At 41.8% G+C, this 16884-nt stretch overlaps 1 protein-coding gene across 1 annotated transcript; it reads right to left on the reverse strand.

Annotated features, from left to right (window-relative positions):
• Positions 1–1061: 1061 nt before the first annotated feature.
• Positions 1062–16235, reverse strand: LOC121855052 (H2.0-like homeobox protein). Its single transcript, XM_042349879.1, has 4 exons — positions 15769–16235; positions 8504–8809; positions 2719–2948; positions 1062–1813 (listed from the first exon to the last, which is right to left on the reverse strand). The coding sequence occupies exons 1-4, from the start codon at positions 16073–16075 to the stop codon at positions 1508–1510; spliced, it is 1149 nt and encodes a 382-aa protein (XP_042205813.1). The 5' UTR covers positions 16076–16235; the 3' UTR covers positions 1062–1507.
• Positions 16236–16884: the final 649 nt, after the last annotated feature.

Genomic DNA, 16884 nt, shown 5'->3' on the forward strand with positions numbered 1-16884 from the left:
TCATTTGGTCTGCATAACAGAGACAGAAGCACGAATGGAATCAGAAGTGCTGTGAGACGAGTAATAATGTAACTACAGTAGACATATTTTCTTAACCCTAGTTACAGGAAGAAATTTTTGGTACAGAACTTTGAGAATTCACCTGTAGATTGATGGCTAGTTGCAGAGAAAGCTTCAAGTGAGGTTAAGGGTGTGGAAGAGGGGATCTAGAGTGTGATGTGAATTAGAAGTAATCCTGAGAACTTTAAAATACAGCAAATAAAACCTTGAAGGAAAAGATGACATTATGTATACAGGTACTTCATTTATCTTCATCCTGTATGTTGACAACAGATACGTCCATGCTTATCAACGCTATTGCTCAACTCTTTTTCTCTTTTTTTTATGAGATTGCTGTCTATTGTATGATTATGCTTCTCTCTCTTTTTTTTGTAAGTAAGTAAATTTAAATTGTTAACATCTTATTGGCTACTTATATTATTAAGTGTCTTAGTTATTCTTTATTTATTTATATAACTGTAAGGAAAATTTTCTGTATTACTTTTGTATTTACAAGCCATTATAATTTAAGCAGATGCTTCAATCTGTATTTTGAGATAAATATACTTATGAAACTAGCTATTCTGAGGGTTTTACTCCTCCTTATCATAGATGGTAAAGTGCTGTATATGTTTATCTACCAAAGTTTGTGATGGCGTGTGGACCAAGAAAAGACGAAGCATAGACTCCTCTCAATCTTCTCCATATTACCACCACTACAGTACAGTTTTAAGAAATTTGTTTGACTTTTCACAGTAGAAATTCAACACTACCCCAGACCTGAAGGAAACATATCCCCCTTACCATGGAAACTGAGTAAAGATAAAGAAAGTTTGTCTCCCTTGGCCATAGGTAATTAAAAAAATGAGGAGTCCATGAAGTGGGAGAGAAGCAAAAGTTTGTGGTCATAATATGTCAGTGGATAAGGAGATAAAATAAATAAAATACAAAAATATGGTCTTCTCAACTAAACAAACTTAATAACCAAAATTTTTTACTGTAAAGGAAAATTAAGCCAAATGTTAAGGATTTCTTTATATTTAATAAGTAATATATACATCATAAAATTACTAACCTACAAATCATTTTTATAAATATATATGAGGTCATACATCATCAACATAACCTTAAGCCAACTTAAATACATGAATAGAAATAACTGTCTGTGGCAACCATCTTCATATCCCCAAGGCAAGGCTCAAATTTCAAGTCTTGTTTCTATATACTTTTCTGGTTGAGAGAATTATTTTCCTTAAGTCAATGAGAATTTTTTAAACCCAGAGTTTCATAATTCTTCTGTCATAATTTGTGTTTTCTTGTTTGTTTTGGCATTTTCTGCAATTTAAAATATCCATATGACTCAAAATTTTAGTTCTTGGTATTTTATTTTATTTTTTGCTCGTTTTCTGTAAGTTCCATACCGTAAAATGTTCATTAATAGTTCATTCTTTCATAAAATCAAACTTCCTCAGATAACATTGATTTCACTCATAGGTTCTGTTACTTGACCATCCCCCAAGTCTATTTCTTCATCATCATCGTCATGTCCATCCACACACTCCATCTCCTGGTCTGCTAACCTCTCTTCCCCTTCCTCCTCCTCCTCTTCTTCCTCTTCCTCCTCCTCCTCTTCCAACCTCGCCACCACATCCTGTTCTCTTGGGTTCACCTCTTGCTTCTGTTGCTGCTGCTGTTGCTGCATCTGCTGCTGTTCACGCTTCTTGAGCTCCGCATGACGCCACTTCATTCTTCGATTTTGGAACCAAACTTTGACCTGGAAAAGATGTATAAACTAAGTATAAATACAGTTGTTCTTTTTTTTTGGGGGGGGGGGGACACTAAAGTTAATAAATCCAGTACTGTAATACTTTTAATACTAATCTACACAGTAAAATTAGGAAACTATCTTTGATATTTGAAGTCAAGTTTCATTTTTTAATTTCTACTGACTATAAGCGCAACTTGATCATTAACTTGATAATAAATTAATATATGTAGTTGCTTCAGTAACATTAAATTTTACACACAATTTAAGCTTAAAATACTATTCAAAAAATTGGTTTCCCTGAATATATTATCGATAACCAGGTCACACGATCCTCCTAACTACCTCTCTCGACTATTAGTAACCATAACAGAGACTACAACTATACGTCGTGTCTTGCTCAAGTCTCGCCAGTGTTTCATGACACATCAGACAGGCGAGTGGTGCTGAGCTGACTCCCTCCTGGGTAAGCCTATGTGTTATATTCTATACATTTTTACCTTTTTCTTGGTATGATATTTATTATTTTGAGTTGGTCATTAACATTCCCGTTTTATGCACATTTAATTGGTTATACTGATATTGTATTTCGCCTTTAACGTCACGATATAAACTCACTGTCTTTAACCACCCTGTGTATAAATTTACTAGTTTCCAAGTTAACCAACGTCCAAATTTCGTAGCATTCAGATAATTCAACAATGTACAAATTTAAGAGTGTCCAGGTAAAGTAAACGTCCGAATTTAATGCTCTAGTGAAAACAATCTCTAGGTTAATTAGTGTCCAGGTAAACAATCGGTCAAAATTAAAAAAAAAATTGCTTAGAAATCTGCCAAACGGTACAGCGGGATGACTTATAACACCGAAACGTGCCGTATAAATCTTCCAGGAGAGGGTATTGAGAGTGACTTACCTGGGCATCGGTTAGGCCGAGGGTGGCTGCCAGCTGACGACGGTCGGGCTTGGTGATGTACTTCTGCAGTTGAAACCTCTTCTCCAGCCCCTTCCTCTGTAGATTGCTGAATACCGCCCGCGTCCAAGTCCTCTTCCGCCGCCCGTGACTTCCCCCAGGTGGCGCCACACCCACGCCTACTAAATCGTGCCTGTTGCTACTGCTGCCGCCGCCTACACCACCACCGTATACTGTGAAGGAGGGGAAGAAGAAGGTATGTTAGTAAATTGACATGATTAATTTATGGGGACGTGACAGTAACAGATGTTTGTGTCATACAGGTAGTTATGTCACAAGAAAGTGTCATACAGATAATCAAGTAACAAAAGGAAGTGTCATAGAGGTTAATTACGTGTCATGAGCGTAATTAAGTAACAGAAGCTGGTGTCATAAGAAGGTGAAATAATTAGGGAGGAGATTCTTCAGGCGATCCCAAAAAATCATTACTTTGGTTATGTCTTCTACACGATAATGTGATATGATGATGTTTATACTTAAAAAATACATATACATAATGTATATGAATATGTAAAGGTGTTAATAAATGTGGTGGTATAAACCATGTCAACATTCGGTCACTTTAAACATATGTTACTAGGAGGTGATGGTGTGTAGTGTTGTTTGTGATGCTCAGTTTTCACGGTGATCCGTTACACTGCTTTCAAGAATTCGGAACGTGATTCTAAATTCTTCAATTTTTTTTACACCTAAGAGAGATTAGTATAAACGATAATGATAGTATGATTAATGTAATTCTCAAATAGGAGTTTTATCACTCGCCCAACTGTGTGTTCCTGCAAACTATCACATTTCTGCCCCCACTAACATTTTAATCCCCGTTTACACTGCCCCCCGTTCCCCGCCCCCGGCTATACCACTCCAGGTTGGTGGGCGCCCCCAGGATCAAAGTGCCAGACGCCAGGGTGGAGGAGCTAGGGCAAGTCAACAGTTTAAGTGATAATTCTGGCGGGCAAGGTGTTGGCGTCACGGAGCGACCCGTGTTTGCAGCCGCGCCTCATGTGGCCATAATGGCGCTGATTGATGAAACGCTATAGTCTAATAAAACGGTATAAATGCGGGCCTCCTCCGAGAGCCCGCTAAACATTGTTCCAACCATCAAATTCCTGCCCGGGCGCGCGTTTCGTTCCACTTCGTTCTCAAAACCCGTACGAGGGAGTGCTGGTCTGAGCGAAGTCCAAAGAGAGCCTCAGATTAACTTAGCATTCTGGGTATGAGCTATAAACAAACGCCAATGACTCAAAACGCTGACAGAAACTTGTAAACTGTTTGTTCTCGACCAATCACAGCTCCCTGTGTGCAGACTAACTCCAGCCATTCGTGATAAACAACCCGAGGTCGTAACCCAGGGGTGTGTCGGATCCCACCCTCGCCCTTGTGACACCAGGTCAGAGGGTTTAATACAGGCGATCCTCGTCCAATAATTCCTCCGCTAATGGTAACTGTGTGTGTACTGATGTGGTCGGAGACTCGCTTGAAAGAAAACACAGAGTATCCTGGGCAGGGAAGCGCGCGCGTGCGGGCAGACCCCAACACTTGCCTTACTGCCACAAACTGCCGCAATGGGCGCGCTGGTCGACCTGCTCAAACACTGACATCTTGACTTCCCCCCTTCCCTCCGGCCTTCATTCTCGACGTTGTTTGGCCAAGTTGTGTGAAATATTGAGGGCTTTATTGCCTAGGAAGACATCTTTATTCTCTTTCTAAGAGCGAGTATAGATAAGCAGGTAGACGGAGGGGAGGGTAGAGGGTGGTGGTCAGAGGTGGTTTGGAGAGCTCTTCTCAACACATACTGTACAGTCTTCTTGAATAACTAAACCTCATTTGTTATATATATATATATTTTTTTAATTAACTGCAGTATAAAATTACACTAAATCTTTTTGATGAGCTAGACTGCTATACAGTATATCCCTCGATGACATACACACGTAACATAAACTGCTAATCATCCTGCCGACGAAATGCTCTAAGTAGCCTCAGATAGCGAAACAAAACAGACGAGATAAACCACAAAGAAAAAAGACAACGAGAAGAAGAGCAGAAGCGAAGGTGATGAAGACAACGATACAGTGAGAGATGATGAATGAGATGACCAAGATGATGATGACGAGACAGAGTTACACAAAACAAACGGGTGATGGATGGATGAACATTGCAGGAGAAACAAGAAGAGGAGAAAGAAGATAATTTCAAAAGTAAACAAATTATGATAGAATATTAAAAAGGGATCATAATTATAAACTATACAAAATGGGAAATGGAAAACAAGCCTAAAAAGCCAAAATTTAATACTTGTACATATAAGAAATAAAAAAACTAGCTAACAAAAAAACTACGATAAATAAGATTAAGAGAAACAAGAAGAGTGATGAGAATAATGATGCTGAATATAAAGTTGAGGGGAAATAGCAAGAAGGAATAAAGGAGAAAGAAGCAAACGAAGAGGAGAAATAAATAAAATGAAGGAGAAAGGTGGGAGAGTGATATAGGGAGATAAACAGGAAGACGAACAAGGGGTGAAGATAATATTTAAAGAAAGACTGAAGTGGGGAGTAATAAAAGAGAGATATGTGAAAGGGGTGAGAGGAGGAAGAAGAAGAACAGAGAAAGAAGAGGGAGGATGAATATCGAGAAGATTGAGGAAGAGGGAAGGTAAAGAAGAGGAGGAAGAGGTAAGAGGAGGAAGATACAGTAGTAAGAAGGGGGAAGAAGAGGTGGTATGAGGAAGCGGAAAGAGGAGGAGGACGGTAGAGGGGGGAGATATGGTTGAAGGAAGAGGGAAAATGAGGAAGAAGAGGGAAGAGGAGGATGAGGCAAGAGGAGGACGAAGAAGAGGGAGGAGGGAGAGCAGGAGGATGGGTGGCGGCCACAGGCTGGTGGTAATGATGCTGGTCGCTTATTTGTTCAGCGTCGACCTGCCTCCGGTGGCCCTAGTGTTTGACGCTCGCAAAACAATGTTAAACAACCAGCAACGTCCCCACGCCCACAGCTGCCCCCACCCGCCTTCACCACGCCCACCTACCCATAACCACCACGCCCACAGCTGCCCCCACCCTCCTTCACCACCCCAACAGCTGCCCCCACCCTCCTTCACCACGCCCACAGTTATCCCTACCCATAACCACCACGCCCACACAGCCCCCATCCGCCTTCACCACGCCCACAGCTGCCCCACACCCTCATCACGCCCGTAGCTGTCCCCACCTCCTTCACCACGCCCACAGTTATCCCTACCCATAACCACCACGCCCACAGCTGCCCCCATCCGCCTTCACCACGCCCACAGCTGCCCCCACACGCCCTCATCACGCCCGTACCTGTCCCCACCCCTTCACCACGCCCACAGCTGCCCCCCCCTCCTTCACCACGCCCACAGTTCTCTACCCATATCCACCACGCCCACAGCTGCCCCACCGCCCCTCATCACGCCCGTAGCTGCCCCACCCGCCCTCACCACGCCCACAGCTGTCCCACCTGCCCTCACCACGCCCGTAGCTGCCCCACCCGCCCTCACCACGCCCGTAGCTGCCCCCACCCGCCTTCACCACGCCCCCAGTTACCCCTACCAATATCCACCACGCCCACAGAAGAAAGAGAAGGGAAAGCTGAAGAGAAACGGAAGGAGAAAGTGAGGAACAGAAAGGAAGAAGAGAAAGCATAAGTCAAGCTGGGCAGATAAATACGTACTTAACGCTGAATTATTTGGGTTAATGGAGAGATAATCATACACCCCGTTTTAACTGTTACATAATGACATTCTGTTCAGCCACAATCGCCGTCACAACACACATAAATCAGTCAGCTATTGCAACAACACACGCTTAACATGCAGACATCAGCACAGTGTCATCACCACAACGTTAAAACAGCTGGTGGCACGTAACATCCATCAGTATAAACAGTGAGCAAGTGTAAGGAGACAAAATACTATCTTCGTGAATCCCTTGTTTAGGATCTGAACGTCTATGATAACGTGTTATACCTCTGAACCCTTCTTGCGTTTATACCAGTAGCTTAACAAATACCATCTTCATGAAACCCTTATTTAGCATCTGAACGTCCTTGGTAGTGTTATATCTCTGAATTTTTCTAGCGTTTATACCGGTAACTGAAGAGATTTAGGTACAAGTCCCTGGGCAAACGTATCCACGCCATCACTCTCTATACAGGGTGTCTCAGAAAAATATACACACATTGATTTACATATTTTCGCGGAGATCGCCCGACTGTGTGTGTGTGTGTGTGTGTACATTTTTTGAGACACTTTATTATTTCAAGTGACCAATATTTATAAGAAAACGAATTTATTATTATTGTTAGATGTCGCTTTTTACAATTTTAGATTTGACGGGCGCGTTGAAATATAACTTAACCTAACCTAACGTACTTTTCAACACTACCATGACCTGACCAGCATCACATGACGTTACAGGGGAGGAAGAGGTACACACTCAGCCATACCCACCGTCTTCCTCTACCACGTAAATGAGTTAGGTTAGGTAAATAGTGCCAAGCTGGCGGCTGGAGGTGTAGTGAGGACCCCCCACACTTTATGACTGGTGGTGGCCGGGCACAGCTGGTGTGTGTGTGTGTGTGTGTGTGTGTGTGTGTGTGTGTGTGTCTGTGTGTGTGTGTGTGTGTGTGCTCAAATACACTGAAATGAAAATACGGAATGAGTTTGTCAGCAGCAACAGATCGGTTAACTAGACAAATAATAATGATAAATAATAATAATAATAAATAATAATAATGATAATAATAATAATGATAATAATAATAATAATAATAATAATAATAATAATAATAATAATAATAATAATAATAATAATAATAATAATAATGTTACCTTACTTAATCTCTTGTGCTGAATAAAATCATCTGAAGTTAGGTTAGGTAAAATATTAGAAGTGGCTCCCCTGCAGCGAGAAGGTTAATTTGAATAATAAGAGAGGGAAAAAGACAGACAGACAGACAGATGGATGGATGGATGGACAGTGAGGGATTATCCGAGACAGAAACGTATAGAAGTTTAAAGAAAGGAATAATTATGAACAGGTGGATAAAGTAAAAGAGAGAAAGTGAGAGATAGAAAGAGATAGAGATAGTGAGAGAAAGAGAGAGAATTAGAAATATCAAATTAAAATAGAAACGCACGTTCAGACAGACAGACAGACAGACAGACAATTACACAAGAAAACACGACGATAACAAGAGATAATACCGTCAACACCTCACATGCTGACGGTGCTGCTGACACTCCGACCGTACGATTCACACCCCAGACCGTCAGGAGGGGTGTGTGTGTAATAATATTAATAATAATAATAATAATAAACGGTTTATTAATAGAGTTGCAGCCGGTGGCTGAAAATATGCAGACTTACATTTGATTTAGACATAATGAAATGTAAGTCTGTATATTTTCAGCCACCGGCTGTGTGTGTGTGTGTGTGTGTGTGTGTGTACATTTTTTGAGACTCCACTGGAGTACAGTGGAGTAGGTGGAGGAAGGTGGAGTATGTCTTCTTCTTCTTCTTTTTCTTCGTAACCTGAACCATTCTTATGTACTCTAACCTAACCTAACCTCTCCCTAGGTAGAGTTAGGGTGAGGTTCTACAGGTGAGATACAGTTTGTTGTCTTCAGGTTAAAAACGTTAGTAGGACTGAGCTCTTGTGTTCACGTGTGTGTGTGTGTGTGTAGGAACAGAGCAGCAGCAGGACTTACGAGGGCTGTAGGGCAGGAGGTGGGCAGGGTGTGTGTAGAGCGGGGCGTAGTAGTAGCCACAGTCAGAGGGACACTTCCCCCCAGTCGCGTCACACCCACACCCGCCAGCCGAGGTCACACACGAGGTCATGACGGGGCAGGTGAGGGAGCTGGTCATGTTAGGGCAGGCGGAGGTGTGGTGGGAGGTGGTGATGACCGGACAGGTGGTACCTCCTAGGCTGGACATGAGGGAGGTGGTCATGGTAGAGGGGGGTGGTGGAGGAGGGAACAGGTGTGGTGTTGGTGGCGGCAGTAGTGATGAGAGATCTAGGGGAGAGAGAGAAACCATCCATTAATAAACGATTCAAGTAGTTTGGGGCGATACAAAACTCCCCAAAACCCAAGTTTTTTTTTGGCATTTGTTTATTCAGAAGATCAAAATTTGGCAAGATATTGATTTCTGGGCTTATTAACTTATTTTAAATGTCCTCAAAACTAGCATCATGTCCTTTATCAACCTGCAAGTTATTCCTTTAAATATCTGAACATTTATTTCTATGTCAATAAGGATGTACAGTAATATATGACCCTTAAAGGACAATGATTTAATACGAAGTTTCTACCATAAACTTTCTTGTGTGTGAAACTCTTCAGGTAGTTTTTTAGTTTAACAAATTTATTGACAAAGCTTGTAGTACAGTTTGCCTATTCTGAGTAATTCAGTCAGGTCTTGACACTGAGGGTGGTATCACTTCTCACTGCCACGCAGGACAGAGGTTCATACACAAAGAAATACATCATATTCATATATATATATATATATATATATATATATATATATATATATATATATATATATATATATATATATATATACTGTATACATACATATGCATACACATACACCTCAGCTACGACTTAACTCAGGTGAAGCAGGTGATTAGATGATCTTAATGTGTGGAATAATGTTATGGAGAATTGAAATATATCCAGTCAGTTCATATTGTCGACGTTTTTGGATCGTATATATCTCTCTCTCTCTCTCTCTCTCTCTCTCTCTCTCTCTCTCTCTCTCTCTCTCCACCACCCCTTTGACCCCATGCCCCTCACTCACTTTCCCCTTTTACCTCTCACCCCCCTCTCCCCGTGGCCGTCATCACGCCGTCATCACGCTGGGCTCATGAGGATGTACAGGCACCCGGCCAGAGTGTTTATACCAAGTTGATGCTGATGATGTGAGAGCCGCTATCATCATCATCATCATCCAACACGCGCGATGACAGCTCACACCATCATACCAGCCAGAGAGAGTGAGAGGGAGTGAAAGAGAGGAGACAGTAAAGAAAGTTACAGAAAAGAGAAACAGTGGGGAGAGAGGTGAGTCTTAATAATATTTTCGTTATGTATACTATTTTTTAATATATCGTTAAGTGGATCTAAGCGATGTGAAAATGTACATAATAATGGCAGCAGTGAAAAAACAACAGAAATTGTCAACAGATAGAGCCTTACAACTCGTTAACAGTCCCTATGTGTAGTCGACAGTTACTGGCCGTAGTCGAAAGTCACTGGCCGTAGTCGACTGTCCCTGGCTATGGTCGACAGCCCCAGTGAAGGTGAGGGAGCACCATCAGTCACTGGTAGCCGTCGCTCGTGTCTTTAACACATAAACACGTCCCCGCCAGAAGCACCGCTAATCGCCGATGAAAAATTGCTTGTACCGAGAAATTTCTCGTCGAGGTTCTTGTGGAGGAAGACAAATAAACATTGGGTGTTTTTTTCGGCGCTCTTGTTAGCGATTATTTACTGCAGCCTCTTGGTGTTGGCTCGCTGGTGTACTATTTGGACTGGTGGCTCTGTGGTCATGTTCTGCTCGCTGTACGTGGCCACTACATTGTTCTTATCTAGCGATGTGTCTCCTGAAGATTAACATCTCCCGCTACCCAAACCCGAAACACCATCGTCGTAACGTCTCCAGTAACTTTAAGATGAAACTTCTAATTCGAACAGAACTTCACCAAGAAAGAACATAAAAAACGGAAACAAATGTTTAAGGGGAAGCGAGAGCAGACACTAGGGTAAGTGACCCGGGTGAGGTGTTAGCGAACTCCCACGCCCCAGCCTTCCTGCCTGCCGTCCACACCAGGCACCGTCAACCTCCCCCACACCCTCATTTTAGCGCTTTTTTCTCGAATTAGACCATTACATGCTTGTTAACAGCTCAACAACATATGGTTGGCTGCAGCTAATTTTCGTTTTTCCCGCCTTCCTACACAAACACATCTGATACTCTACTAAAAACGGATTTATTTTCTTAATTCCTCCGAGCGCATGTTTTCATCAGACGTCCCGCACCCCTCGACCCCAAGGTCCTGTTAACACTAGGCTGCTGCTGACGCTCCTGACAGCCCGACATGTCAGCCTTGTAACCTTTCATGACCTGACCTCTTCACCTAGGCCTCCATGGGCGGGTGGTGACGCGATGACTAGCAAGGTGGCTGTCACCGGGCGTTTACAAACACAAACACATGTCAAGCCTCCCCTCCCTCCGGGCTCCTCCCCCAATACTGTCTGAAGGTGTTGTTACACTCTTAAGAGACACTTTACACTGAAGCAGCGTTACCTCTCTAAACAAACATCGTCAGTGGATTAATTTTCTCTTTAAAATTTATTGCAGCCTTGGTTATTGATGGATAAGTAGCGCATGTTGTCGAATAAAAAAACTGGGTAATATTTCATTAGATTACCCCCAAAAAATTTAACGTAAACTCACTCCATTTTCTTCAATTAACAAGATCGCAATTAGCTTACAATGTACTAGAGCACGGCCTTGTGTATCGCTATCACCAGCAAAAAACACAAAAGCGGCTCTTATGTTGAGGGGAACAAAGTTGTTTATGGTGTGTGTTGGTGAGGCGGCCCGGGCGAGCCTGGGGAGTCTCACCACAGTTGCCAGTTAGTAAATACTGCAACTCCCAGCCGTCGAGGGACAGATGCCGGCAATGCGGGGCGACCGATGCTTCCCGTACGTCACACACAGGGCGGGAGGATGATTCACGTACATCACACACACACAGGGAGGATTACACACACACATACATGTTCTCTCTCTCTCTCTCTCATACATACACTCACCCCCCCTACACACACATTATTCTCACACACCCTCCCCCACACACTCTCCTAACACCCCTATATCCTCCCCCTCACACTCCCCAGCACACCCTTCTTTCACACACCCTCCCCACACACACACCCTCCCCACACACACCCTCCCCACACACACACACCCTCCCCACACACACCCTCCCCCTATCGTCACTTACACCCACAATGATAGATACAAAGTCATGTTTCATCAACACACTTCCGGCACCCACTTGACGTCCTCCTCGGGTGTAAGGTTAAGTAGGTGTGAGTCTGACTGTATAGCCTTGTGTACAGCCGCTGAGGTGGACGACCGTATGTGTGTGTGTGTGTGTGTGTGTGTGTGTGTGTGTGTGTGTGTGTGTTTCGGTGGTAAAGCTAATTTTCTTTTTTTTCATTCTTCTTCGTTGTGGTGGCCGGCCGGTCTATCGCGTGTTCACCATCTCTCTTCCTCATCTCTCTCCCTTACCGTCTATATCTATGTCGTTTATATACCTCAAGTACCTCTAATACCTTATATAACTCCTCTAATACCTTATATAACTCCTCTAATACCAGGTTAAGATATTTTAACCCCTTGTTTACTGGGTCTTCTTTTAGCTAAATGAAATTCTCTACCGTTAACTAAATATAAAAACTAGCGTGTCCCTATAGTGAAGTAATGGATTAACTAAAACCTAGTACCGTATATATCCCCTCCTAATGCGTGACAGGAAAACGTATCTAACTTGCTTCCTTAACTAAATAATACACATGGAATTAGATATTTAACCTCCCTTGAAATTTTATACCCGCCACAAAATGTAAGGAACACAATCTTGAAAGAATTAAGAGTCTTGGGGAGTCTATAAACGCAGACGGTTCTCGGGTATATCACACACTTTAGTCACTGTCTCCTTCCCGGCGCCAACCTGCACTCAATTACAACACTCCTGCAGGAAGATGTAAACTTTGGGGACCGGACAAAAGCTCCCCAGTAAAAGAGCAAAATAGGACAGAAGCCCCCTGTTTTTATGTTAAGGAGAGGGTCATTAGAAATATTAAAAATATATAGATTAAAATATGAAATTATTACGATTTAAATAATTAGAATATTATAACTCTCCATTTTGATATAGAACATTATTAAATAAATAGAAAAGAAAAACGACGACATATTTTACCTTCGTGTTCATTTACTGGGGTGACCCTAGGGCCCAGTAAGGTCACTGAATGTCAGGGGAGTAATTACCCCAGTAGACAAAACATACGGCATTGCAAATTTAATAAACATTCCTTGTATACTTCTTTATAACTATAAGAGAATTCCCGAAGGTTAGGTTAGGTGAGAGAAGTGTTCATAAACTGTAAAAAAATAAAATAATTATTTAAAAAATTCTTATTATTTCTCCTGGGGGGCTTTTGTCCTACGCCCGTAAACTTTACACCGTGAGATCTGGAAGCATGAGCGAGGACTACTGGTTGATGCCTTTGTTATAAATTATTGCGCTTCAACAACTAAGGTCTTTAAGCGTGTTGTTGTTACTACGCTTCAATAACAAAGGTCTTTAAGCTTATTGTTACTACGCTTCAATAACAAAGGTCTTTAAGCTTATTGTTACTACCCTTCAATAACAAAGGTCTTTAAGCTTATTGTTACTACGCTTCAATAACAAAGGTCTTTAAGCGTATTGTTACTACACTTCAACAACTAAGGTCTTTAAGTAAGTAATGAGGTTATAATTACATTAATCCACCAACAATTATTGATTTTGAGATGGAAATTTCCGTTTATTTTGGGCGTTAAATTCTTCTCATGTTAGTGTAAGTCTTGTATTATGAGTAGATTAGGCTACAGTGACTATGATGGAGTCATTGTGAATAATAATAATCTTAATAATAATAATAATAATCTTAATAATAATAATAATAATAATAATAATAATAATAATAATAATAATAATAAACAGTAATAATAAGAATAATTTCAGAAATGCAGACCATTCGAAAATCGTGAAATTCAACAACAAAAATAAACCGATCCAACCAGACAACACAACTAGTGACTCATGAAGTACAGGTGTAGTGGATAAAATGATCAAATTAATAAAAACTTTAATAAATAAATAAAGATTAACGAGAAATAGACCAAAAAATTACAAATATTTAAAAACATTAATATAATTTTCATTTAATTAACTTACTTAAGCTAACATAACTAATTTAACAGGATGATTATAATATTTAGTTAATTTAACACAAAACTAAAAATAAGGAAATTAAACTGAACTTAAGGAAATTATTATTATTTGTTATTCCTTTTCCAGTATTTATTTTTGTCTTTTTTATTATTATCTATCTTGTTTTTATACTTGGTTATTCATCAGTTATTCATTTCTTGGTATATTTTATTCCTTAATTTTTTTATTATTCTTTTATTCACGTTGTTAATTATTTTTATTTTGTTCTTATTTTTATTATTTTCGCAATTTCATTTTTCATATTTATATTCATTAGTTCTTATTTTTTCTTCGTGTTATGTTAGGTTAGTCTAGCGTTAGATTAAGTTAGGTTAGGTTAAGTTACGTTAGCTTTAGGTTAAGTTACGTTAGCTTTAGGTTAAGTTACATTAGCTTTAGGTTAAGTTACATTAGCGTTAGGTTAAGTTACATTAGCCTAAGGTTAAGTTACGTTAGATTCGGTTAGGTTAGGCTAATGTTAGGGTGGTTAATCTTCATGTGAAATAAGCTGGGGTGGAGATTCTTCAGGTGATCCAACAAGCGAACAGAAGGGATCATAATTGACCTCCCTCCTGACCTTACTGATGGTCACCATGCCCTGGGGAGGTGATTATCGTATTAGGAAGGGTAAGAGATTTTTACCCGGGGGATTAATTCGTCGTACTCAATGGGTTAAGTAATCGCACTGAAGGGGTTAAAAGTTTTTGTCTTACTGGGTTAAGATATTGTACTCAAGAGGTTAATGTTTCTTATTCATTGAGTTAGTTCATTGTACTTAGGGAATGTACTCAGGAGATAAGTAATCGTACTAAATGGGTTAATTCTCCCTTACTCATTTAGCTATTATATTGTACTCGGGTTATTATTATATTGTACTCAATATCTTAGGATGTTTAATCTTCAATTGAAAAATACTGGGGTGTCTATTCTTCAGGTCCAACCTATATATGAAGCTTCTCAGCGTGTTCGAGTTAATGATGATGTTTGGTAACGTGTTCCACTCATCCACTAACTTTATTTCCCAAGCAATATGTCTCTATCTCACGCCTAAATCTAAAAGTATCTTATTAGGAAATCATTACTACGGTTCGGGTCAGATTTAATATTTTAAGTAGATCAGTTATATCACCTTTATTTAATCCATCTTCAATTTATACACTTGGGATCATATCGCCCCTCACTCTTCGTCTCTCAGTGGAGTGTATATTAATTTATGTGTGTGTGGGTTCTTAATGACCGCCGTATTATCCTTTTTTATCCTCTTCTGGATTATTTCTGGGGAGTCATTATCCATTCTATACTACAGTGACCAAAACTGAACCTCATAAGTCCATTAAACGAGATCTTACATACACGAGATATTGTTTAAGGACTACCTCGCCTGTTCTCTTACTAACACTCCTTGATGTTAACTACTGTACGCCGCTAACCGTGTCTCACCTAACCTAACCGTGTCTCCAACATAGACGTATTGTTGACTTGGTCTTAGGTTCCTGCTTATCATTACCCATTAAATCTTCCTCACAGTCGGAGTGTGTCTGTGTTGTTCAGATGGGAATTGGTTCCTCTGTTTTCATTCCTCAGCTTTAGAATTTTACATTTTCCACATTAAATTGCTTCCCTCTCATTACCAACACTCTCAGATGTTTTGGCGATGCTTCATGCTGGCAGTATAAACCAAGACGAAATTCAGGTATATAAAACATTCAGGAATATTATAGAGACAGACTGTGAAGGACTCCAGCCATCAGGTCAACAGCTGCCCTGCCACCACCACACTGGACCAGGAGAGGCACTGGTGTTGGTCTTATCACAAGGTTAATAGTTGGTAGAGGTGAGAGAGAGAAGGGAGGGAAGATGGCTCAGGTGAGAGCGGCAGGTAAACCTTGGTGGAGTAGTACGGTGGAGGTGAAGACTTACCTCTGCGGGGCTCAGCGGCCAACAGGCGGTCCACGCCGAACTTTAGCGGCGGTGCTGTAGGTGGTGAAGAAGTCTTGGTGTAGGTGAGAGCGGACGTGGGCGTGTGGCGCGGGCTGAGGGAGAGTGCGGGCGTGGGGCTGATGCTGGGCTGGGAAAGTACTACACAAGCGGCAGTCCTGGGCACGGGCGGGGGAAACAGCATGGACGCCCGTACGCCCTCTTTGCCGTCCAACATGCTGAGCAGGCCGCCAAGGGGCGGTAAGGCGGGCGGCGGCACCTCCCATGGCAGCGCTCCTGACACAAACATTTGTCGTTCAGTAACAGACACGACCAGTCTACCAGGACACTAAGTGGCTCTGCTCTTACAGTCTTACAGTACAGTCACTAGACGACCAGTCTCACTCACTACCGCTTTAGGCGTCCCTCTCACACACGTCACGTCACGATGGTGGCGCGGGTTCACAACTGACTAGTGTGAGTGAGTGCCTCTTGTCCTGCTGGGTATCCTGCCCGGGCACGTCTCTGTAGCCCCGCCCACGCCCGGCCCCCCTCCCCGCCCACCTCTTCCTCAACACGACTCTGATCTCTCACCAGCCGCCTCCATCATGGTGAAGGTATTCTTATTATACCGTGAGTCTCTCCTGCCTCACTTTACACCTTAACTATACTCCTAAACTAATACATGATACCATACAGCAACGACTACGGAGTAACTCAGAGACAACACTTAGCAAATGAGAAGTGAGAGAAGCATGAGCTCATCGACGATTGGTCCTCCCATCAAGCTCGTCCCCTGTCATTGGCCGGGACACTACCCGAGAGGCTGTGATTGGAAGAGGAGATGAGGGGTTTGTGCACTGTGGTGTGAGATTTGGCACGTAAGTGTCAGGTTGGCACCGGAGCATCATCTGAGTGCCAACCCATCAGTCCTTCTGTGGCCGCGGCTCATCAGGTGGCCATGGCGATGTTAATGAGGTGTTGGTAGCAGGTAACAGAGGACTCCCCCCTCCCACCCCACCAGACGCACCTGTACGATGATCCACCCAACACGGGATGATTAAGTGGAATATTATCATCATTGTTCTACTTTATAAGTCAGTCACTGAGTCACCAATT

This window comes from Homarus americanus, unplaced genomic scaffold (assembly GCF_018991925.1).
Source record: "Homarus americanus isolate GMGI-L3 unplaced genomic scaffold, GMGI_Hamer_2.0 scaffold1909, whole genome shotgun sequence".
NCBI classification, from domain to species: domain Eukaryota; kingdom Metazoa; phylum Arthropoda; class Malacostraca; order Decapoda; family Nephropidae; genus Homarus; species Homarus americanus.